At 44.5% G+C, this 25,940-nt stretch overlaps 1 protein-coding gene across 1 annotated transcript; it reads left to right on the forward strand.

The window, feature by feature from the left end:
- The first annotated feature begins 359 nt into the window (after positions 1–359).
- Positions 360–19,952, forward strand: TEDC1 (tubulin epsilon and delta complex 1). Its single transcript, XM_083506826.1, has 8 exons — positions 360–539; positions 2,615–2,693; positions 3,293–3,495; positions 6,004–6,171; positions 6,533–6,631; positions 17,171–17,257; positions 18,905–19,108; positions 19,348–19,952. Exons 1-8 carry the CDS (start codon positions 414–416, stop codon positions 19,744–19,746), a joined length of 1,365 nt encoding a protein of 454 aa, XP_083362952.1. The 5' UTR covers positions 360–413; the 3' UTR covers positions 19,747–19,952.
- The last annotated feature ends 5,988 nt before the right edge of the window (positions 19,953–25,940 follow it).

Below are 25,940 nucleotides of genomic sequence, written 5' to 3' on the forward strand. Positions count from 1 at the left end.
AGGCCACAGCCCACTCTCCGCACTCGCCCCGTAAACTCCCGCTCTCTCTTTCCGCGGCCCTAGCGCTGGTTAGCGTCGGGGGGCCTCCGCCGCGCATGCGCATGCTCCCTGCCATGCGCAGTGAGCTCCGAGGCGCGAAGACGAGGAGTAGGGGAAAAGGGCGCGAGGGAAGGTGTCGGGAGTGCCTCCTGCCGCGCATGCGCCCGCCGTAGGCGCGCGCGGGCGCGCTTCCTGTCATGCGCAGTGACGCCCGCGCCTCGCTTTGAGTGACAGGCGCGAGGAGAGGAAGGGAGGAGGGTAAAAGGGCGCCGGGGAAGGAGTCGCGCATGCGCCCGCGCCTCCCTGCCCATGCGCAGTGGGCTCCGCGCCTCGCTTTGAGCGAGAGGCGCGAAAGGGAAGCGGCGCTGAGGGCGATGGCTGCGCGGGCGGCGTCCGCGTCGCATCTCCCGGCGGCCGTGGGGGCTCTCGGCGCCGCCTTGCCAGGGCCTCGAGTCCCCCCGGAGGCCTTCCGCCTCGCCAAGCTCGGCCGGCCCCATGCGGTGGGTGGAAGGCGCGCGAGCGGCCTGTCTGTGAGGGCGGGCGGCCTGGCGGGATCCCTCAGCACCGCTCAGCCTCACGCCTTTGTTTCGCGAAACACCCCAGAAAAGCAGCAGGAACCTCGAAGCGGTTGGCGGGGGGGGGGGGGAGGAATAGGAGAAAGGTTTAAAAAAAACGAGACAAAGGCATCGCCTCACAAAAAGTTTTAAGTTCCCCGTGGCGTTTCCGAGCCCCCGGGGTCGTCCTTCCGTTTCCCAGCAAGTGCCGAAGCAGGAAGGCGCCGGCCTGTTCTCAAGAGGCAGGGAGTTCCGCAGGGTGGGCGCCACCGCGCTCCGTGGAGAAATAGGTGGGGGTTATTTCGAATCCCCACAACGGGGTGAGCTCCCGTTGCCCGGTCCCTGCTCCTGCCCACCTAGCAGTTCGAAAGCACCTCAAAGTGCAAGTAGATAAATAGATACCGCTCCGGCGGGAAGGTAAACGGCGTTTCCGTGCGCTGCTCTGGTTCGCCAGAAGCGGCTTAGTCATGCTGGGCACATGACCCAGAAGCTGTACGCCGGCTCCCTCGGCCAATAAAGCGAGATGAGAGCCGCAACCCCAGAGTCGGCCACGACTGGACCTAATGGTCAGCGGTCCCTTTACCTTATGTGGCACCTGTAGTCGGGTTGCTATTCCCCCAGTAGAAGGGGGCCGTCCGCTCCCCCAAAAGGTGATTTCATGGACGAAGTGGACCCGAGTTCGTTGTTAATAGCCTCATATGCGCCTTCAACTCGGACCCCCAGCAGATCGTCAATCAGTTGGGCATCAATAGAATTAAAACTTTAATTTTTAAAAAACGATATATAAAATGTAGGTAACTTGAGCAAAAACAGCACTGTGCAGCCCTTTAGATGTCAGTTCATGAAAAGGAGGAGGGCCCAACCCAAGTGTTTGCATAAAAGATATCCCTCCTCCCTCCTCCTAGGATCCCCATTCTGCAAGTGCACAAGGGGAAAGCTCTGCTCCTTTGTGGCTGAGCTAGATATTTTTTTGGGGGGGGGAGGCTTCCAGAGCTATTAAGACTCATTGCTGTAAGGTTCAGCTTCAGTCCTAAGCACATTTATAAGGGAGTGAAGTCCCACTGAATTTGTCAAAACTGCACAGTTTCTGTAGCAGAGCTTTCCAAACTGTAGCGACACCTTAGTGTGCCGGCTGCAGTGTGTAGGTTTGATGTGAACGCTCCCCACACTCCTCCCACGGCTGGAAAAGAGTTAGCGTTAGTTTAACCGGTCTGTAAAACTGAATTACTGTGTCACAAAATGATGCAAAACTGAATTACTGTGTCACAAAATGATGCAAAACTGAATTACTGTGTCACAAAATGATGCATGTCTAAAAAGTGTGTCACCAACGTAAAAAGTTTGGGAAGCTGTGTTCTAGAGCCATTTACACTTGTCTTGGCCCAAATGTTGTGATCCTTACATAGGGTGGTTAGGGTTTTTTGGGGGGGGGGTTAACATTGGGGTAGATATGCAGCTCAGGCCTGCCTGGAGTGCTCCATCCTGTGACCTGGATGTGTTTCTTATCAGCTAAGGTTACTCTCTCATGAGAATTGCATTCTGTTGGTTTAATGTTTTATGAGTGGTTGGCATCGTTAAGGAAGGCAGCCTCCCCCCACCCCCCAGTTTGTGGGGACAGCAGAGCAGAACCTGCACTCTTCAAGTTCCACTGTGGCCTCTAGGTTTTGCCACTTGTAACCCCAATTTCTCTTGACACGTTCCTTTCTGAAAAATGAAACCACCTAAAATTGACTAAAAGCACTGAGTGGTATTCAACTTAACTTTTACTTAGAGCAGCCCCATGGAAATTAATGAATAAGTTAACACCGTTGCTTTCAGTGGGTTTAAAACTGAAGTTGAATACCACCCACTGTGGTATTCTCTGCTCCCCTCTGAGCCATCAGAGGGAAGCTTGGGTTTGGGTTTGTGTGTGTGTGTGTGTGTGTTTTGCGGAAGGGGGATTAGTGGATTCCTATCACCCAATTTAATTGCATTGTAAACAATACAGCAAATCTTTTAGTGCTGTTGTCTTCCTTAAATAGACTGTAGTATTCTGGAAACTACTGTATTCTCTTCTGAAGCAATTCCAAGGTGGAGGATGGATGGAGCCTGCTGACACAGGTAGTAAATTACTATTAATCTGGGAACATAATAATTTTTTGGCAAAAATTAGTGATAAGTGTATGCATAATACAGAGCTTTTTGTTTGTTTAATAGATATTTCCATTAAAAAAAAAGTAGAACAGCCACATTAGGAAAGATCCACAATTAGTAAAACAGGAGAGTAAAAATATCTCATAGCTATAACCAAGTTTGCAATCTCCCCAGCTGTTGCAGTGTCTTGGGAAATTAAAAGGCTTCTGGCCTGGCACCAAAAGGGCATTCACATGATCAACAGAAACTCCCTCGGGGAGAGTATTCCATGCTTTGAAAGCAACCAGTGAACTTGCTGTATAGAGGGGAAGGTTGCATTGCTGTTATTTGCATAGCCCACCTGCAGTGTGAATTTGTTCTGGAGCTTTGTTCCCCCAGGACACAGTTGATTTTGAAATTGTGGAAAGTGACAACTGCTGCCTTATCTGCCTTCCCTGTATAGGGAAGCTTTTTAATCCGCAATGTTTTTATGTATGTTGGAAGGCGCCCAGAGTGGCTGGGGCAACCCAGTTATTAAATGTGCAGAGTACTAGTATTAATAATAATCATCATCACCTGCTTCCTAGGTACCCAAGTCAGATTCGTCAGGAGTGTAGCGTTGAGCCTTGGCTACAGAAGACCAGAATTTTATCAGCTTCCTCCTGATGGTTCAGAGGGAAGCAGAGAACTACTATTGGTATTTTCTTGGCTTCTATGCAGAATCAGCTTAATGGAGCAGTTATTGGCCCTAAATAGAGTGAAACTTTGGGATGAAGCAACTGTTTGCATGGTGAGTAATTTTTTTGGTAATAATTTTCAGGTATCCTTTTTTTTAACTTAGGAACAAGATATTGGAGGGTAGGGCTGGACTTGAATGTGTATTTCGGTTTTGTTGCTGTTGCTTGTTTCGTGAAAATGGCAGTGCTGGTTTAAGAAAAGACTCTCATACAGTACATGTGGTTCCCAATGCATTTTGAGGAATATATTTAATTCCTGGGTTCAGGAATAATCTGATATATACCTTGTTGGATACATTACATTTTAGTCTGCTTAGGTGAGCTGAATTACGAAAGAGGTCTTGATCCATTTTTAACAAGAAGCATTAAGTATCAAAACTTTCCTGAAAGACATCAGGAAACATTAGTTGTGCACCACAGTTGTTCTTTCCATTGTTGCATTTTCTGCAACTGTTGTCAATCTTCTCTTTGCATGCAATGTCAGTCCAGTAGTCCCTTCTGTGACTTTGGGGTCACATTGTAGTGGAGGAGCTGACAGATACGGTATGTGTTTGTGCTCTGTCTGTCTTCTGTAATTTATCGAATTTTGGATTATTGGTAGGGTAGATTTGCCAACAGACAGCCAGAGTAATGTTAAAGGAAACAGTTGTATTCATTGTGAACTGATACTGGATAAGTTAACTTATGCAAAAATCTAGTTTTATTAATAATTAGTATCCCACTATTTTTTAGAAACTTTATTCAGGACAGTCTGCCACTTAAAAATAAAACCAAAGTAGAAGCAGTTAAAAACATTACAGAAGAAACATATTTAATTTCAAAGTCTACTTGGACTTTGTGGGAGCTGGGGCCAGGCATATTTCCGTTTGCCATGGGGAAACAGGTCTGAAGAGGGGAGGCCATGGACCAGATCCAGAGGTTTGGGGGCCAGAGGTTCCCCACCCTTGTTTTAGAGGAAGCCCTCATGAGGCAGTTTACATGGGGGGGACACCATAAAACTGTAAAAATTAGACACCAGAGACCAAAGCTGGAGCTTGTTGTATAGTAATGCCTGGTTTTAAATATATTTCTGTAGAAGCCTCGGAATTGAGTCATTAATATATCTCTTGGTTGCCTGCAAAATGGATTTATTGAACTTTGCACCTTGTTCCACAACCCACTTCTGTAAGTGCTGTTTAAATTGCCAATAGGTGGCAGCACAGTTATAGCAGAAAGTCTTTCCAATAGGAAAATTGTTCCATTGAGCAATGGTTTACACTTGCAGCAATGCAGAGGGATCTTGCACTTGCTTTTCCTTGCAGAACACATTTCCCCAGCTTGCCGGTTATGTTAAAAATGATTGAAATATAAATATTTGATGCTCCCCAAGATAGTGTAATTGTGCCACAAGTATGACTCCAATGGGGCTCTTTGAGAGTTTGCAGCATCATACAGAATCTACAGGCAATGTGTTCTGCAACACAATGGGGTTTGGAGTAGCTAAGAGAACAAGGACACAGGCCCTTCCTCAGTTTTACTGGCTCATTGCACCCTCAAGAACTCAGAATGATTTTTAAAAGGTTTGCAAAAGATTTATTAGCTTTTGTGCCAGCCTTGTTCATGTGATCACTGTGCTGGTGGGTGATTCAGCTGGCTTTCCCCCCCTGCTCCTTGTCTCCCATCTCTGCCTGAGTCCAATAACTTAGTTGTCCTGGTTGTGGACTTTATGGGGAGGACATTCATATTTCCCGCTTCTTTAAATGGATTCAAAATGCTCCCTAGCAATATGGCTGCTGTGAGAATTGCTTTGCTTTGTTGCGATCACTATTCTCTGCCTTTTCTTCTAAGGTTTAGAAAGTTCTCTGAATCTCCTGAATCTTTTGGTTTTTTATTTACTAAAAACATTTTACTCCACTCTTGAGCAGAAAAAGGGTGCCACTTGCAATGATCAAGAATAATAATTCATTTTCATTTCATTGGTTTCTTATATTCTGATTGTCTTTCCTGAGGGAAACCTAAAGTGGCTCACAGAAAACAGCAACTTGATTAACACAAAATATCAGAATGAAAGTCAGTATAGCAGAAAAACGTATTTGCAAATATAAAACATCGGTCGTGTGAAAGCATGAACTTACTTTCAATAAATCTATTAAATCCATAAGAATTAATTCTGCATCTGTGCACAATGATGAGAGCTGCCTTGCATTCGTGGGGCTGCCTCAACCGACTTAGCACAAGCAGGCAGGCGCTAGAGGAGTGGCAGGTTTGCCCTGTGCCTCCTGGGGCTGGGGCTCCTTCCTCTTGGCACCGGGTGCTAGAGGAGGCGGTGGCTTTGCCCACCCAGCCTCGACAGGAAGAAGCAGAAGCTGTGCGTGGTGATGCTAATCATCTCCGTGGCTGTGTGAAAGCATGCATGTGAAAGCGGGAGGGGGGGCATACCAACTGCTGGTTTGCACCCCCCAGAAGAGTTGCGGTGGCAGACTGTGGCTCTTTGATCCCAAAAGCTTAGCCATTCCTAGTCTAAAGATAAACGTATTGGGGTAAAGCATTTTTTTTCAAGATTTTGTTCCTTCCAATTTTAGTGTGATACACCTTTGAAAAGCCTGCAGGGTGGAGAAAGCCTGCCTCCAAAATCTCACGTGAAAGGCCAAAGGGATGTCCGATACCTGCAGTGGTTAAATGGCCGTCTGCAGTTCCAGTGGCGAAAATGCCACACTGAACAGCAAGAACAATGTAAGCTCCTGAATAAGGTAATGATTTGGCTTGTAGATATTTCATCTTTCTGCATTAAGGTTAAAGTAAAACAAGTTTTGGGTTGTAGATATAAGCCACCTAACATTATTTTGCTGCAGACTAGACTTCGCAGAAAAAAATGACAGCAAGCTGCCTTATTCAAATCCTGAGAATTTTTCTTTCTTTCTAATTTTGAAGACTATGGAGATCAAAACAGAATGAAAATTCATTCATAGTTTTCTTTAGAAATTGACATGCGTGCTCGTAATCTATTCGTCTCAAGTGTACCAATAGTATTAATGTATTGATTATGAGATAGGTGGTGCGTGCATGTATACAGATAGGTATAATTTCTAAGCCCACATCTCTCTGTTCCAGGTACATTCATACACAATTGGTTCTCATACTGATCCAATTATTGGCCATTTCTCCATCACAGAAGCAGATGTTGTAAGGCAACCAGAGAATTACAAACAGGTAATCCTTTTGTGGCATAGTGCTATGTTAGAAACTATGGAGAATTCTGTGAATCAATATGTATGCCAGAATTGGAGGACTGGATTTTCAGCCCTCAAGCCATAATCCACCAGAAACGGAAGACTTCCTAGCTCCGTGATTCCCCAAGCGGACTGGCTGGTCTCTTGATGTGCTGGGTGCCTAGATGCAGGCTGATGCCATTGGACTGTACCAGCACCTTGAGGCCTTTGCAAGAGAATTGTTACAAGCGCTTTGCAATCCACCCTTCACTCAAAGGTCCCAGGGTGGGGAATACATCTCTGTTAAAACCAAAAGTTGATAATATAAACTAAAAAACCCACATCCATATCATTAACAGTAAGCTTTAACAGTAACAGTTCGCAGTAAAATCCCAGTAAGAAAGCTGAAAAGCAGCAAAAATGAGGCAGAAGCATGCTCAGTCCCCAGTGCACCCTAGGCCTCCCCCAAAGCCTAGACAAAGAGGTATGCCGTCATCTCTCTCCAAAAGGAGAGCAGTGCCAAGCATAACAAAGAGGAGGTCTTTGCATAAGCACGGAGACACCACAGAGAAAATCTTCCCGTAGACACACACACACTGTGGACCTCAATTGACAGGGGAGAATGGAGAGCCAATGTGTGTGTTGTGTAGGTTGCATGCATTCCAAAGAGCATGGCACTCTCACATATGCCTAGATTCATAGGAAATTTGATTCTCTCTAGTATGTACACTTAGAAATGTCAGATTCCAACCTCTGACTTCCTTCAGGCACAGGAAATAGAGCTTTGGGCTCCTCCCCTTCATGCTAATAGATTCCAGTATCTTTTTCCATAGAATCCTTCCGATCATCAGCTAGTGAGGATCTACATCTATTTTGCTTCTAATTGGGGGTATTAAGCATTTGTTGGCTTTGACTTTCCTTTATCTTTGTCCCTATACCTGTCCCAAGTTTTTAAGACCTTTTTTGCTGATTGTCCAGTCTACTCAGGCCTTGGTGCCAGGATTTTGTTACATTTTGGACTTCATACCTTAATTTTTACTGCTCTTTGGACACAAAACAAGGAAAACGAAAACACCAGTGAGTGCTATCTACTACCTGAGGGTGGCTCTACATTGGCTTGGCAGTAGAGAAATATCCAAGTGTTTGGGGCTAAGGAGGAAAAAAAACATTTAAATAATTCACATACAGACATGTTGTTAAGAATCATCCAGCTAAAGCCTAAGTGGTTATGCAAATTCAAACCATGCCGCTCTGGCATAAGTTACTTTGTTTATTTAAAGGATTTTGCTTCAATTTTCAGCTTACAAAGACCAGAGGAAAAGGCAATCTCTGCCCTCTGGCTTACAGTCTAACAGGAAAGGGGATGAGAATGGAATAGTTAAAAATTCAAAGTCAGGCACCAGTTCTTAGTTACAAGGTTCTGCAGGCCATGCAACACAGTGGGAGGGCTGCTGCTTCCTCGCCTTCTAGGAGCCTCAGTGGTGGCAGTCAGTGGCTGAAAGCCAGGTGAGATCCAGACATGATGGAAGGTACCTGGCGGCAGCTGCTACTGCTTTTCCTCTTCGGTGTCAGCATAGCTTGGCATAATAGGGAGACGGACCTTTCTCAAAACTGTACAACACTTCAGTTAAAGTTTCTTTGGATAATTATACCACAGTTGAATGAAAAAACCAGCATATTAGTATAAAAGGTAAAGGTACTCCTGACCGTTACGTCCATTCGCGGAAAACTGGGGGGTTGTGCGCTCATCTCGCTCTATAAGCCGAGGGAGCCGGTGTTTGTCTGCAAACAGTTTTTTCAGGTCATGTGGCCAGCATGACTAAGCCGCTTCTGGCAAACTAGAGCAGCGCACGGAAATGCCATTTACCTTCCCGCTGGAGCGGTACCTATTTATCTACTTGCACTTGACATGCTTTCAAACGGCTAGGTGGGCAGGAGCTGAGACTGAACAACAGGAGCTCATCCTGTTGCAGGGATTCGAACTGCCGATCTTCCGATCGGCAAGCCCTAGGTTTAGACCACTGCGCCATCCGCATCCCCATATTAGTATAAAAGGTAAAGGGACCCCTGACCATTAGGTCCAGTCGTGGCCAACTCTAGGGTTGCAGCGCTCATATCGCTTTATTGGCTGAGGGAGCTGGTGTTTGTCCACAGACAGCTTCCGGGTCATGTGGCCAGCATGACTAAGCCGCTTCTGGCGGACCAGAGCAGCGCACGGAAACACTGTTTACCTTCCCGCTGGAGCGGCACCTATTTATCTATTTGCACTTTGACGTGCTTTCGAACTGCTAGGTTGGCATATTAGTATATCTTACTGCAAATAGCCCCTTTGCTGTATGATGATGATACAAATTACTTTGTGTTCTAGCTTCTCCTCAAAGGATAGACCTATTCAGTGTTTGTGTCTGCCACTAGCCATCCTAAAAGTGTTAGTCTGCTTTTAGCGAAGCATATAATTCATTTTCACTGAGAGCTAGCATAAAGTGAGCAATCTGGTTCTGACAGTTAAGGTGTATTTTTTTTGGGGGGGGGAGAGAAATGACAGGACGTTTCCAATTAAAATACAGCTATTTCACCAGCTGTCAGACTTCAGCACCTGCTTTTAAACGTAAAGAAATTGCCTTTCAAAGTTTCTCTTCAGCATAGTTTTATCTGTGGATATTTCCAGTCACTATTTTTGTATTTAATTTAAAACTATCATCCATCCATATTCCAAAGGCTCAGAATGACTTGCAACACTTTTAGTATTAACATAAACTGTTCAAACAGATTTGTATAATATATCAGAATGATGGTCACATCTTGAAATAACAAGTAATCTGGGTTGCCAATCTGAGAGGGTTCCAGGTAATCAGCTACTATGTAGGGATAGATCATAGATGTGCAAGCAGTTTGCCCAGAAATGCAAGTTCTCCTTCTCTGCCATGTAGTTTGTGTGATCACTGAAGGCAGCCCGCCCCCTTTGCTTCCCTTCATGGTGCTCCCTGGCAGGTCACTGCTGCCTCTCCTATTCTGTTTGTTGTTCTTTAGAACCAAGACCTGTCACTGGTCCTTTTCTTACCTGCTTCAGGTTTGCAAGGCAGCCACAATCGACAAAAATGCAAGCCTGAGCCAGGAGTGTCCTCAGGGAAGATGAATGTGCTTCATGCTTGACCTCTTGACAGGGTAGATGGCAGTTTCCTGGGATTGCCATTCAGTAGGTAATGAGACAAATGGGAAAACTGTCTGGCTTGCTGAGCAAATGATGAACATTTTAGTGACACTTTTGCCATGTGGGCACGCATTCATTCTCCTGAGATCACCATGTGCAAATGATCCTATTCTGATGGTACTGTAGAGTAATATTTTGTAATGTAACACAATTATTGTGCTGTAGAAATATTTGTAATAAGCTCCTGTAGTGGTTTACAATTAAGATAACAAAACAACAACAAATACTGTATATAATATGAGCTGAAAGCAACAATGCAGCAATCAAAACAAACAAGGCTGAGCCATTGTTAATTCTCAAAGGCCAACTGAAGCAACAACATTTTTACTTGTCTGCAAAAAAAGGTTGTTCCCTACAAATGAAATTCCATTTATTTAAAGCATTTTTACGATCCTCTTCAAACTAAAAAAAAAAGGCCCCCATAATTACTAGTAGTAGAGATACTAGTAGTAAAACCATCTCTACCTTTCGCACAGAGATTGAAACAAAAAAAGACTCAAAAGGTAAAGGATGTTCTTTCAAGAAATAGCCCGTCACCCTGAGCTTCCTTGAAGTGACTGTGGTTTAGGGTGTGGCCTTGCTTGAATCTGCCGGTAATCTCATTGCACCTGCTGCAGCAGTAAAGGTTCAGGGGAGTCCAAGTGACACACCTTCATGCCAGGGCAGAGGGTCCTGCTGTTCTTCCTCACATTGGTTCCAATTGCCTCTGGGAGGGGAAAGGGCCAGTCCACCAAAATGGACTGGCCTGTAGAAAAATTGTTGTCCTTGCCTTTCCCATCGCCCCTCCTAATTATTTTGGCAGGGCCTCATCTGCTGCTGCCCCAAGTTTGGTAGCCACTGAGACACCTGCATAAGCAGGCTGAAATATACCATATCTCCACCACTGGCAGAATATGGCATCATCCTGGCTACAAGAGACAATGCTGTAATTTCTCTACAGTGGTGCCTCGCAAGACGAAATTAATCCGTTCCGCGAGTCTCTTCGTCTTGCGGTTTTTTCGTCTTGCGAAGCACGGCTATTAGCGGCTTAGTGGCTTAGCGGCTATTAACGGCTTAGCGGCTTTAAGAAAAAGGAAACAAACTCGCAAGAACTCGCAAGACGTTTCGTCTTGCGAAGCAAGCCCATAGGGAAATTCGTCTTGCGAAGCGACTCAAAAAACGGAAAACCCTTTCGTCTAGCGAGTTTTTCGTCTTGCGAGGCATTCGTCTTGCGGGGCACCACTGTACTGGCAAATACAGATGATAGGTAGATGGATGGATGGATGGATGATAGATAGCACTGCTGAGATACCAAGGAATACATTAATCTGCCCTTCACGTTAGAACAAGTGTGATATTTGAGATCCAGAGTACCTGAAGCTCTGCTCGTGGATGTGAATGCATCTGAGGTCCCCTGCAACATATTTCTTCAGGTATTATTTTTTTAGCTAGGCAATTAGTGCCCCACTGGGAAGCCCTGGCAGCGTTCCAGTAATGTTTAATAATGTTCAAGCTGGTCATTTCTACTTGGCGGCATTATTGCCTTGAGCTAAAATTTTCCCTTGGCCGTAATCTGTCACCTGTATGTGCCCTCAGTTGAAAATTTTCCACACCAGAAAGAGAATTAATAGAGCTGCAGTGCTATAGTTGCTGTCACCGTTTTAAAGGGAAGCTTCAGAAAAGAGTCATTGCTTGCCACGTTTTATTGGCCAAGCACGTGGAGTTATTGCTTCTTGAAAAATGATACTCTGGCTTATCAAGGCCTTTATAAATTACTGGACTGTGTAGCAAGCATACTTTTTTCTGATGGTTACTGTATATGGTACCCCCCCCCCCAAAATGGAAATCTGTGGACACCCTTTCCAGAGATTTAACCTGTCCTGGGAATTGATGGTTAAGGGCAGGTACTAAATTGAAATAATTATAATACGCTCCACTCTGAGAACACTTTGATGGACATGAAAAGGTGTTTCTGTGCAAAATTTTCTTTCTACTCTTGATTATTCTAGTTGGAAAGAAGCAGAACTGTTTGCGTAGCTTTAACCTATAAATTTGCCCCTTCCCAGTACCTTCAGCATCTCTGTCTTTCCTTTGTCCCTGCATGATCTCCCAATGTTGACCTTGTAGCAGGTGGAACAACAAGATTGTAAAATAGTTAACTTATTAAAGAAGGATGTCATGGATTAATCACTTGATATACTGTATCAAGCACAGACTTAAAATGTGGGTGTTAATGGAAGGTAACTGATGCAAGTATTCAAAGAATTTCTGGTTGTCATTTATATTCATTCCTTTCTTAGGAGAACTGGAAAAGCAATATACACTACTGACAAACTTGAGTGATCGTTCAAACAAATTAGGAAGGATGTGTGGTCTTCTCTAGTCCTGTTGAGTTTTCTTAATCATTAGTTTGTTCAATTTTCTCATCCTGGTCCCAATCCCTGGACATGGTGCAGGTTTCTTTTAGTCTTGCTGCAGAATTTGTTCTTAATAGATTCAGCAGCATTCTAACGAATGCATTAAAGCAAAAAATATTCAGATTCTGAATGATCTGTGAGGCAAACTAGCAAAACCAGGCAAGTCCATAGCTGACATCTGTGGAGAGTCAAATGAGGGAGAAACAAACTGCAGCCGGGCGCTGGAGGCAGTGGGACTCAGGAGTGACAGCAGTTTCGCCAGCGATATACTGCTGAGTGAAACCACCATCATGGTCCGCCTCTCATACCGGCAGAGGGGAAAACAATCGGCGAGGCACCGGTACAGCTTGTTCCTCCCACCGATGCCCCAGGTCCCTCTGGCTTGCATGAGAGCAGGAGGGGCATGGGGATTGCTCAGCTGGGGGGGGGGAGGGCGAGATCCTTCTCGCACCCTGGCTGGCCTTCTTGTTCGCAAGGAGGCAAACACACAGCCAGCCAGGCAGAGGGAGCCTCTCCCATCTTCCTGGCTGGCTGCGATGTTTGCCACAGTGGGAGCCAGCGGGATGGGCAGCTGGTCTTTTTCCTCCAGAGCGATCCACCGGGAGGAAAGAGATTGGATTGCACCTCCCAGCTGAACAGTCCTGATGCTTCTGGAAAGTGTGAAGCTGCTTCCTCCCTGGTGTGGTGAGGCACTGGGGTGAAACTGCCTCAGCGATTTCACCTCCACACCTAGCAGTGCTGTGGTGGGAAGCAGTGTTTTGAACATCACGGTTCATCACCAGATCACAATGTTTGCCTGGCGATATATTGCGATGTGAACCTAGGGTGAACCTAGACAGCATCTTAAAAAGCAGAGACATCACCATGCCAACAAAGGTCCGTATAGTTAAAGCCATGGTTTTCCCAGTAGTGATGTATGGAAGTGAGAGCTGGACCATAAAGAAGGCTGATCGCCGAAGAATTGATGCTTTTGAATGATGGTGCTGGAGGAGACTCTTGAGAGTCCCATGGACTGCAAGATGATCAAACCTATCCATTCTTAAGGAAATCAGCCCTGAGTGCTCACTGGAAGTACAGATCCTGAGACTCCAATACTTTGGCCACCTCATGAGAAGAGAAGACTCCCTGGAAAAGACCCTGATGTTGGGAAAGATGGAGGGCACAAGGAGAAGGGGACGACAGAGGACGAGATGGTTGGACAGTGTTCTCGAAGCTACCAGCATGAGTTTGACCAAACTGCGGGAGGCAGTGGAAGACAGGAGTGCCTGGCGTGCTCTGGTCCATGAGGTCACGAAGAGTCGGACACGACTAAACAACAACATATTGCGATGTTGAAAACCTGACATTGCCTGGCCCTAGTGTGAGGGACACCTCATGAAGAAGTGCCCAATATTTCTTCTTCTGTGTAAAATTACTAAATCTGAGTAAGGCAGTATACCTCATTATAATAGTAAAGTATGCCTCTTTTATAGTGCAGATCAATTAGTAAATACAGTGGTACCTCGGGTTCCATACGCTTCAGGTTCCATACGCTTCAGGTTACGGACTCCGCTAACCCACAAATATTACCTCGGGTTAAGAACTTTGCTTCAGGATGAGAACCGAAATCGTGCTCCGGCGGCGCGGCAGCAGCAGGAGGCCCCATTAGATAAAGTGGTGATTCAGCTTAAGAACAGTTGCAGGTTAAGAACGGACCTCCGGAACGAATTAAGTACTTAACCCGAGGTACCACTGTACCCTATTTCAGGTTTTGGCAATTCATAGTTCAGCATAATTTTATTTGCGTTCTGGTCTATTTTGAAAAGTTTGTTGAACGTTAACTAAAATCCTTTCTCCCCAATTGTAATGCACTGAACTAATGTAATACATTGAGGCTGCATGCTAAATATTATATTTGTAGTCTTTGGAATTTTTATTTTGCATTTATATAGTGCTTTACAGTGTTCACACATAAACTACGACAGTCATTCTTACAACCACCTTTTAAGGTATGTATTTTTAAACCATGCCTTTGGGTGGTTGAGGCAGAGAAATATGGGCTAAACTCAGAACACAAGTACATTTGTGGCTGAGATAAGATTTGAAACGAACTTTGTTGCCACTATAATATGGAGGGGGAGTGAGGAACAGGAATTCGGGGGCAGCTGGGAAACCTCAGATGTACAGCCCTACAGAGACTCCTTTCTAGCTCCAGAAACCTGCATCAGCAGTTTGCTTTTGTCGACAGATGGCTGCCAGAAGGCATCCTTGCCATTTTGCTTTGATGACTCCAACATAGTATATTTTGATTTCAGTAAAGCCTTTGACAAGGTTCCTCATAATATTCTTTTTGGCAAGCTGTTAATATGTGGGCTAGACAATACTATTATTAGCTGGATTTGTAGCTGGTTGATCGATCATACCCAAAAAAGTGCCAAGCAACAGTTCCTCATCAGCCTGGCCAGGAGTGGCTTGTGGGAACTACACGGCTCAACTTCTTTGTAAATGATTTGGACAAAGGAATAAACCATCTTATTTTTTGCAGATGGCGTCTAGCTGGGTGGGTTAGCTAGTGAATTAGAAGACAGGAACTGAATCCAATATGGTCTTGAGAGGGTGGAGAACAGGGCCAAACAAAATTAATTCTCTCGGAGATATATAAACTTTTAGGCAGAAAGAATCAGATGCACAACTGGCTCAACAACAATAGAACGCAAACTAACCAGCTCTAAGATGCAGCAAAAAAAGGCTAATGCAGTTCTCTGCTGCGTCCACAGAAGTGCAGTGTCCGGATCACAAGAAGCTAAATTGTTCTGTTGGGCTTGGTCAGACCTTACTTGGAGTACTGTGTCCATTTCTGAGAACCACAGTTTAAGAATATTGGCAAATACCCAGTGGAGGGTGGCAGATGGGGCGTGGCATGAAGACCGAGTGCTAGGAAGAAAGGGTGAAGGAGTTTAGCAGTTTTGTCATGTGTGGCTCCAGACAGTAGGGCCCAAAAGCAGCGGCTTCCAATTACAAAACAGGATTTCATTTAAACAGCAGGATGAACTTCCTTTGCGTATGAGTTGACAGCGGAATAGACTGTCTTGGAAATGGCTAGGCTCAGTTTTATTAGCCATTTTTAAGCAGAGGGCAGGATGGCCGCCTCCTAGGGATGCTGTAGAAGTAGATTTCCTGCATTTGCAGGACTGGGTGGCCTTAGAAGCCCCTTCCAGCTTTATTCTTATTTGCCTTGGAATGCAACTTTACTTTCAACAAAGCTAGGACTGTCACTGACTTTGGTTTTATCTTGGATACAATGAGGCCCAGAGTGCTTCGGAATAAGAGCTGAGATTGCCAATGAAAATTGAAATGAAACTGATGACTAGGAGGGCAGTGGAGGGGCTGGGTGCAGCCACAAAATGAGGATGGCGTGTGTTGCTTTGAGAAGACTCCCCAAGAGCTGCTCCTCCAACTTTCCCCCTTGTTGCAGCTGATCATTTGATAGTGAGATAAGGCGTTTCATTGTTAGTTGTATATATTATATATGGACCCTCCGGATACGAACTTAAATTGTCCCGGGGGTCCATACTTACCCGAAAAGTCCATATCCGGAGATGCCGCTTCTGCACGCAGCGTGATAGAGCACTTCTGCACATGTGTACATGGCAAAACCCGGAAGTATACACTTCCGGGTTTGCCACGTTCATAACTTGAAATTACGTTACCCAAAGGTAACATAATCTGAGGTACCACTGTATCTGTATTGTTCAGCTAGATATGTGAAGTCCCGGGGAGAAAAAACTGGTGGGTTTCTTTCCCCCCCCAAAGACTTCTTTCTGTTTTTCCAACAGCAAAGGAAATTTTGGAGGACACTGAAAAGGACACTCCGGTGAAATATGTTCCCTTTGGAAGGAATGAAATGCTTTTGGAGACATTCAAAATGTCTAGTGTGATTTTTTTTTATGCAAGGCAGTTTTCATCATTAGAGAATGATAATTCCTGTGTGTTCTGTGGATCAGGGCTGGCTAACCTTTCTGGCCCAGGTGCCAACACTCTGGGGCTGCATCCCAGCCATGGGTATCGCTGAAAATACACAAATGCACTTGCTGACTGACACAGGGATGCAGCTGCCATGGAGACCAGCCGAGGTGGGGGTGAGTTCTCCCCACTCCTCAAACACCTGGGGATGGTGTGATTTGCATTCCCCTGCCTGCTCCACTGCTATGTCTTTTTCTTTCCCTTTCTGCTGCAGCTGCTGACATCAGTGGGGGCTTGAGGGACCACACTGGGACCCTCTGGTTGTTGACTGTGAGAACAGGACGTTGGGCTGGATTGGCCATTGGCACATTGGCTCTTCTTACCTTCCTCCACCTCTGCATTAGGCGGATGTGATCTACCCCCCAATATACGTGAAGAATTGTAAAGTGCTACATAAATGCAAGGGACGCAGGTGGTACTGTGGGTTAAACCACAGAGCCTAGGACTTGCCGATCAGAAGGTCGGCAGTTCGAATCCCCGCAAGGGGGTGAGCTCCCGTTGCTCGGTCCCTGCTCCTGCCAACATAGCAGTTCAAAAGCACATCAAAGTGCAAGTAGATAAATAGGTACCGCTCCGGCGGGAAGGTAAACGGCGTTTCTGTGCGCTGCCCTGGTTCGCCAGAAGCGGCTTAGTCATGCTGGCCACATGATCCAGAAGCTGTACGCCGGCTCCCTCGGCCAGTAAAGTGAGTTAAGTGCCACAATCCCAGAGTCGGCCACGACTGGACCTAATGGTCAGGGGTCCCTTTACATAAATGCAAAACATTGATATTGATGGGAAGCAATTTTTTAAAATCTGGCTTCAAAACCTTGGTGGTTGGTGTGCAGAGTTTGGATTGATCTGTTACAGAATCCTATCTGATCTGTGTTGAGTGGCTGTATTACTTTCAGTCTCATAGTAATAGTGAACCCCCCCCCCCCTTTTCATTCAGTTGTTGCAGTTGGTTGAATCGGATAGCTCTCGACTGGAAGCCTTTCTCAAGTGGAAGCTCCTGGAACCAGTTTACTGGCATTGGATGGTATGATTAAATACTTGAGGGACAAGTTACGTATTTTGTGTATTGTTTTTCTGGGGGTGGGGGAAATGTTACACAGGTATATTTTCCTGGCCTTTTGTTCCAGCTGGTCATAGCCAGCAAGAGTTCCTGCTTAAAGGTGGAGAAGATTATCATTATGAATAAAAACCTCATTAAAAGCTAGGCAATGTACAATGCTTGCTCTAGGTCTAAGACAGTATTTGTGGTGGGAGCTTATGTTGAGGCCTATGACAGTGCCTGGGCTGCCCTCTTTGCTGATGAGAATGACAAAGCAGTAATGTAAACTTGGTTCTTGTAAGTCTTGCTCCACTCCAAAACATTCTCTGGCTCATTCGGCACCATGCCTGCTCTCCTTCCCTGCTATGATAAATGTAACTCTCAAATTAGGAGATCTTGCTTCAAACCACATGTATTCCATATTTTTGTGGACTTACGAGTATCAGTGAAAGAGAGCTTCCTAAGAACTCCCTGTGCTGCTTAATTTTATCTCAGTTGCAATGCAGGACTTCGGCTGACAGGAGCAAAGTGCCATGCCATACATCTGCAGTAATTGTAAATGAAAGAAATGTCTGTTCTTCTCCTTTTGTACTTTTTAAAATATGACAGTATAAACGTTGCTGTAAACAAAATGCCTTCATTACAAACTGCAGGGCACTAAATTTTGTGAGCCACTAGAATTGCAGTCAGGTAGCATTGTGGAATTGCAGATTTCCCTGGACAGTGTTGAATGATTTTAAGAATCAATAAAACCCTCTTTGCATCTGATGAAGGCTTCAAGAGCAAATACATATATAATGTAAGCATTCAGCACATTTACAGCTGCGGAAAATATTCCTTAAAGACAATTTGTTGACAGAATGAGTATTTGGATTCTGTTCCCATGTAGCAAAGAGGTTAGGAATCTTTCTGTAAAGTAGTTCAAAACCCACAAATGCATTTGCACTGACTTGCATAGGAGCCGATAACACTTTTGCACACCAACTTGATCACTGGTGAAATTGTGCAACGTTTCCAGATATTCTAGATTCCAGACCTGGAGCTCTTCCAGCTCTGCTCGAATCTTTTAAATATTTGCAGTAAATTCAGCTAGACAAGTTCTATAGCAAGCAGCTGTTTTTGCAATATGTTAATCAGCAATATAATCCCTTAATGCAAAAATGGTGTAGTATTCTAAGGTTTTTCTCCCTCTTTTTAAATTTAGCAAGGTTAGGAATTTTAATTTTGGGCAATTCTTTTTAAAGTGATGTGTCCGTGTTTCCTTCCAACACAGCCATTAACAAAAGGATCAGAAGGTGGTGTGGTTTTAGTTGTGACAAAGATTTAAGAAGTCTTGCATCTGCTTTTCTTGCAAAGTCTCTCCCGACACAGTTTTTTGCTCTTATGAGGGTACCAGTTTCCATTTGCAAGTGCCTAAACAAATCCTTTTGCTAGGAATAAGCAACTTTTCTGTATTCTCTGAGAATAGAATATGTTGCTCAAGAACTGCATACCATTTCACAAACAGAGGTTGGATATAAAGCTAACCTGGCTTGTTTATCTGTTGCACCAGTCTCTAGACAAATGTGGCAATAAGTTCCTCATTAAGAAAAATTAATACAACTTTGGAATTCCCCTCTCTCCACCTTCCAGGAGACCCTTTTCAGTCCTGAAACAGAAGATGCAAAACCCCACAACACGTTTAACAAGGACACTGTTTTGCCAAGTGCTGATCTGTATTGTTATGGCATTAAGAGAACAATTGAAGAACTGGACAGATACAGGAAAGATCTGTTGACTCTATATGATGGGCTGGGTGAGCTTATAGCCTACAGGAAACTGAGCTGCTGTGGAATGGTAAGGGTTGATTTGGGGGCCTGTTAGAAATCTAGACAGATTGATTTCAGAACTCTGTATTTATGTTTTTGGCCTGTTAATAGAAATCGTAATAAGATGCCTGGGGTCCTGTTTATAAAGACAACAAGGGTTTCTTTGAGCTCTGTTAATTAACTTAAGACTGACAAAATAAAACTCTGTTCTCTCATTGCTCTTTTAGATCACATATTATCAGCTGAGTTGTCCTTTCCTCTTCGCAGGTCCGAGCAAGAGAGCAGGAGCAGCTAGGAGAGAGTGAGTTTTGCACGGCTGTCAAAAAAACACAAGACATCGTGGAGCTGAAGCTGTCTGATCTGAAATGCCACAGTAGTGGCAATAGAATCGGCGCGATGCATGGACCATACAGACTTGTATTTAAAGGCAAGTGTTTAAAGACCAGCAAAACGGTCAGGTCAGCAAAACCCCAGAAATCCATCGCAGAAGGTGCAACAGCAACAGTTGTGATCAGGGATCTGAGAAAAAAAGAAGCAAGGCTGAAGGCAGAGCTGAAGTGGAGACAGGAAGAAGGCAGGCAGAAGGTTTATGAAGCTGCCCAAGGACTTGGCCAGGTGCTTTGCATCCCACCCATGAAAAGAGCACAAACCAGAGATGCCGACTGAATGTAGAAGTTGGTGCTGTTCATTAGCTTTGAAGGGACAGTCTTGGGCTTTCCATGTGGCTGTTGTCCATGCCTGCTCCTATCTTCTAGGAGCAACTACGTTGTCTATGATTACTGTCATTTTTTGCATCTTGGGTTTTGCTGTAGAATGAGTATGAATGAGTGTGTGTGTTAGTGAGAATAAAATTAATACTACATTTTAAAATATATATGTGTGGGTGTGGTTTTTCAAATTACAGTTTTACAATCACATATCCAACATAAATACAAGATTCCAAAGAATCTCCTCGACTTCCCTTATCCCCTTTGTGGATCTTCTTGTTAGTCATTTCCTCCTACATCTTTTATAATAATCCAAATCTTTTACAGCTCCATTATATCCAAAACTCACCATTAAACTACAATTATTCCAATCCTACTAACAATTTTAACTGCTTACAATGGTTTTTATTATAAATTTTCCCCAATTTTTATTTAAATTTTGGTCTTCCCGATTTCTGATTCTTCCGGTCATTTTTGCCATTTCAGTATAATCCATCAACTTAATCTTAAGCAGAAAATTAATATTACATTTAATTAACTACTTAATTGATATAATGACTGAATTAATGTTAGCAGCGGTCTGCAGGCAGGAGTTACAAGACTCTCTCCCCAATCCCTTTACTTTCTCGTGTGTGTATCTGTCATTCAGTGCTCGGTTTCAGTGGAGATAAAGCAGTCCTCAACCAGGCAGAGGGCACTAAATTGCCATGTTAAATATACAGACAAGAGGTGTTAGTTGTAAAAAAGGGGGGGTACCATAAGCAGCTTTGCTTAAACTAATGTAGTTTTGTTGTCGTTTAGTCGTGTCCGTGACCCCATGGACTAGAGCATGCCAGGCACTCCTGTCTTCCACTGCCTCTTGCAGTTTGGTCAAACTCATGCTGGTAGCTTCAAGAACACTGTCCAACCATCTCATCCTCTGTCGTCCCCTTCTTGTGCCCTCCATCTTTCCCAACATCAGGGTCTTTTCCAGGGAGTCTTCTCTTCTCATGAGGTGGCCAAAGTATTGGAGCCTCAGCTTCATGAACTGTCCTTCCAGTGAGCACTCAGGGCTGATTTCCTTCAGAATGGATAGGTTTGATCATCTTGCAGTCCATGGGACTCTCAAGAGTCTCCTCCAGCACCATAATTCAAAAGCATTAATTCCTCAGTGATCAGCCGCCTTTATGGTCTAGCTCTCACTTCCATACATCACTACTGGGAAAACCATAGCTTTAACTATATGGACCTTTATTGGCAAGGTGATGTCTCTGCTTTTTAAGATACTAATGTAAAGTACCCTTTGTGAAATCTGTTTAAAGGGTGTCACAAAATTCCATCTTTTTCATCCCTGCAGTAGACAAAAGCTGGGCTTTCTTTCAGCTCTGTCCTCTAGACCACAGTGGCACCTAAGAAACTGAAGGGCATCACTGAAGCCCTTTGGAAGGTGCCGCCCATGAAGATGGCAAGTACTCACAACAATGAGCATGGCTGTGATCCATTGGTTTCAGTGGATCTATTCTGAGTATGACTTGGTTGGATGCCATCCGTTGCTTTCAAGTTCAGGAAGAAGACCTTTATCCCAACTGTGGAAGTGGCATGTCAGCCAGCAGAGTGTGATCATGTTTAACATCATATAAATACAGTGGTGCCCCGCAAGACGAATGCCTCGCAAGACGAAAGGGTTTTGCGTTTTTTGAGCTGCTTCGCAAGACGAATTTCCCTATGGGCTTGCTTCACAAGACGGAAACGTCTTGCAAGTTTGTTTCCTTTTTCTCAACACCGTTAATACAGTTGCGACTTGACTTCGAGGAGCAACTCATAGAACGCGGTGTGGTAGCCTTTTTTGAGGTTATTGAAGACTTTGGTGATTTTTGAAGCTTTTCCAAAACTTTCCCGACACCGTGCTTCGCAAGACGGAAAATTCGCTAGACGAAAAAACTCACGGAACGAATTAATTTCGTCTTGCGAGGCACCACTGTAGACTGGTTTTTTGCATTGGTTCTGTGGGTGTCCTCAAGATTGTACTTTCCTTGCAGTAGCACTGAATGTTGGGGAAATGTAGACATATTTTTTTTCTACTGGGAAGATGGAATTCATTCTCTTAGTAGTGTATCCAGTATTGTGAATGCTCTGCAAAACGTGGTCCCGAAGCATTCTGCACACACACCCATACACACCAGTAATGAGATATTATGCTACTGTTTGTAGACTGGAGCAGTTGTAAATATAACATTAAAATGAAAGCTCCTTAAAAACAAAAGAAGCTTAAAGTGCCTTAGAAGTGAACAAAGATAACAGATACAGTGGTACCTTGGTTCTCAAACTTAACCTGTTACAGAAGTCCCTTTGACTCCCGAAACGTTCGAAAATCAAGGTGTGGCTTCCGATTGGCGCCAGCGCCCCAGAAACAATAGCTGACAGCCACATCAGACGTCCGGCTTCCGAAAAACGTTCTAAAACCAGAACACTTCCGAGTTTTCAGCATTCAGGAGCCGATTTGTTTGTCCATTAAGCCATTTGAGAGCCAAGGTTCCACTGTCCTTTATTTGCAAAATGTGTTGCTTCAATATCCTGACTGTTAATGTGGAATCATGAATGCCACACCAGAAAGCACCAGCCTCATGGGATGAGGGTAAACATCTTAAGCACTCCAGAATCATCCATAAGAGTGCACAAATCATGCTTGCCACTTCGCTTTGTACCAAGAATCAAGCATATGGCTCTATATTATCCTTGCAGCTCACAATAAGAATGAGGGGGAACAATGTCTACATCTGGACTCAGCAAAATTTATGGGACAATCTTTTGTCATCAGCATTCAGGGCCCCATGTGGTGAAATCCAGCTGCTGCTGAGTGATCACTGAATCTCTAGTGTCTGCAATGAGACCGCCACCTCCATTTCTGGAAGAAGAAGATATATGTGATGTAATGCGATATAAATACCCTGCAAAAAGCTTACTTAGTTTGAGTGGTGCTGTCTTGCCCGGCTAAGGACTTCTGAACTTTCACCTGTATGGGAATTCCCCATCTCCTGGCACCAGTGAAATGGAAGAGCTCCACCGACTGCCTCCCTTGGTTGAAGCTGACATAATTATTTTATAGTTTTAATGTTACGGAAAAATCTAGGTGCAAGGCTGCTCAGGCACCCAGCTCGTCGGGCAGAGCCCGCGGGTCCCTGCGGAATAAAGGAAGGAGTCCAGCCACCAGCCAGAGCAAATAGCTGTAGACCAAAGTACAGTGGTGCCCCGCAAGACGAATGCCTCGCAAGATGGAAAACTCGCTAGACGAAAGAGTTTTCCGTTTTGGAGGTGCTTCGCAAAACAAATTTCCTATGGGCTTGCTTCGCAAGATGACAATGTCTTGCGAGTTCCTGCTGGTTTTTTCCCCTCCCCCCCTTTTTCTAAGCCGCTTATCAGCTGATCCGATCAGCAGATAAGCCGCTAGTCCGTCAATGGGCTTGCTTCACAAGACGAAAAAACCGCTAGACGAAGAGAATCACAGAACGGATTCTTTTCGTCTTGCAAGGCACCACTGTATATTGCGCAACAGGTTCAAAGAAGAATTTTGAACCCCGAGGATGGGGTGAAAAGGACTTTTAAAAGCTTCTGTCTTATCCTAGCATACAGTTCATTAAGCATCATCACTACATCATTGCTACATCAGAAAAGGGGAGGGTTATACATGATTAACATGGGAGGGATGTGTTGGGGCAAAAGGCGGATACAGGATATGTACTGGGAAGTACATTCTAAGCACCTACTACAAAGGGACAATAGAACTTTGGTTTGCATAGTCTGCCACCTGGGCAAGTCTGGAGGAGTGCCTTTGCCCAGCGATTGGCACCTATGAGTACCTTCCTGTGAGTACATGACCTCCACCTTCCTGTGAGTACGTGACCTCCATGGCAGGGACCGAGTGGTTTCCAAGTCCTTGGCCAATGAAGCAAATTGGCGGTGGAATGAAGGAAACTAGCAAAGGAATTGATTTTATATTATTTTTAAAGCTAGGTAACTTCCCTGAGCTGTTAAGTCAAAAGGATACATTTATGCATAGTATTTGTAACATTTAACAACTTTAAAGATGTGCCCCCCCCTGGTAATTTCTGTAAGATATTTTTATAGCCTACCTTTTAGAATAAAAACCCCCAAGGTAGCTTACAAAACCAGCAGTAAGTGCAGATAGATTTTATAAAAATAAGTTGCTAAGTTCAAAATGGTGGGTAGAATAATACATGTTTTGGAATCTGATGCCCTCCACCCTTGTGCTAAAGAAAGAAAGAAAAAAATCTCAGACTTTCTGTCTAAAAGGTGCAGTAAAGGGTCAAGCTGCACGCCTAACAATTGTTCACTCGCAAAAAGCAGTTCAGGGGGTGTTCTGTGTAGATTGGAACTGGTGTGAGGAGAAGGGGGCGTTAATCCTTTCCTTCCTGAGCTGTATTCCTCCCCCCCCCCAAAAAAAAAAATCACGCTACTATTAGCATCCAAAGATGCTGTATCCAGCAAATAGCACCTTGGAGGCAAATTATGATGACAGGATGATTTTCAGTGGGAAAATAGCACAGAGATGAAAAAGTTAAATCTGCCTCTCCCTGTGCCTTCGTCCCCATCCAGGCAGAGATATTCTCCCTCCTGCTCCCAGACACACATTTATCCAATTTATGCCATCCCTTTAAAAGCTGCTTTCCAAGGCAAAAAAGTGGGAGACCCTGGGTGCTTTTGTTACTGTCAGTTTTTTCTTTCAACACAGGGGTTGCGCCCTGTGGAACGCCCTCCCATCAAATGTCAAACAGATAAAACAACAATCTGACTTTCCGAAGACACCTAGAGGCAGCCCTGTGCAGGGAAGTTTTTAACGGTTGATGTTTTAGTGTGATTTTAATATTCTGTCGGGAGCTACCCAGAGTCGCTGGGGCAGCCCAGTCAGATGGATGCCAAATAAATAATAAAATTATTGTGGTTGCTGTTACAGGCAAAGTCAAGTCATCTGCCTGCCGTTTGGCATTTTAAACATTTAAACAAACCAGGTCCCAGAAGTATGCCTCCAAAATAATGCCGCCATCTAAGTAGTGTACAACTGCTGGTATTTGGGGCAGAGGGAGAACTTTATGTTCCAATGACATCCTGGTTTTTACTTTAAAGAGTAATGCACCCGTTTACGTTTGACAGTTCCCTGGCAAGCAATGGGCAGGGAACCTCGCCACCCTCAGCTTGGCAATTGGAACGTGGTGAGTCTGCCTTAGCCTGCATGTTACAGTCTTTGGTTTCCTTCCTTTGAGCTTTCAGTGGGTGAATTGTAGCTCTTCCTACATCCCCCTCCCCAAAAAAGCCACTACCAGCTGCTGAACCAAACAATAAGGTCAAACTATAATAATAATAGGGACGCGGGTGGCGCTGTGGGTTAAACCACAGAGCCTAGGACTTGCCGATCAGAAGGCCGGCAGTTCAAATCCCCGCGACGGGGTGAGCTCCCGTTGCTCGGTCCCAGCTCCTGCCAACCTAGCAGTTCGAAAGCACGTCAAAGTGCAAGTAGATAAATAGGTACCGCTCTGGCGGGAAGGTAAACAGCGTTTCCGTGCGCTGCTCTGGTTTGCCAGAAGCAGCTTAGTCATGCTGGCCACATGACCCAGAAGCTGTACGCTGGCTCCCTCGGCCAATAAAGTGAAATGAGCGCCGCAACCCCAGAGTCGGCCACGACTGGACCTAATGGTCGGGGGTCCCTTTATCTTTACCTATAATAATAATATTTTTTTTTAAAAAAAAATTAATTGAACAATTTTAACAAATTATCAATCAATATAACCAATTACATCCCCCCTTTTATTCCCTCCCATTCCTCCCTCTCCCACCCTCCAGAGACTTCCCTCAGCTCCCCTCCCTGATTTGTTTGCACATATTATTCTCTGCATGTTATACATGTTATGCCTTATCTATCCTATGTTCTACTAATAAATTTGTGAATGTTTATTAAATAATAATAATGATAATAAAATAATTTATACTCTGGGTAAAACTGGGCTCAGGGCGGCTAACACCGAATATAAATACAGTGAAAACAAAAAAAAAACCCAAACAGTTGATTAAAATATAAGTTAGAATACAGTTTAAAATGCAGCCTCGTTTTAGTGGTAGCCTATAGATCAAAGCCATAAGGGGAGAAAACGTCAGATTTAT

The sequence above is a fragment of the Podarcis liolepis genome (assembly GCF_965112155.1).
Source record: "Podarcis liolepis genome assembly, chromosome: 6".
Taxonomy (NCBI): domain Eukaryota; kingdom Metazoa; phylum Chordata; class Lepidosauria; order Squamata; family Lacertidae; genus Podarcis; species Podarcis liolepis.

What these genes read in the sequence shown, in the direction of transcription:
- TEDC1 (XM_083506826.1), top strand. Translation starts at nt 414, where the DNA reads ATGGCTGCGCGGGCGGCGTCCGCGTCGCATCTCCCGGCGGCCGTGGGG. An exon ending in GATGGAGCCTGCTGACACAG is followed by an intron (nt 2,694 to 3,292) that starts GTAGTAAATTAC and finishes CCTGCTTCCTAG; the next exon opens with GTACCCAAGTCAGATTCGTC. An exon ending in CAGTTTACTGGCATTGGATG is followed by an intron (nt 17,258 to 18,904) that starts GTATGATTAAAT and finishes TCCACCTTCCAG; the next exon opens with GAGACCCTTTTCAGTCCTGA.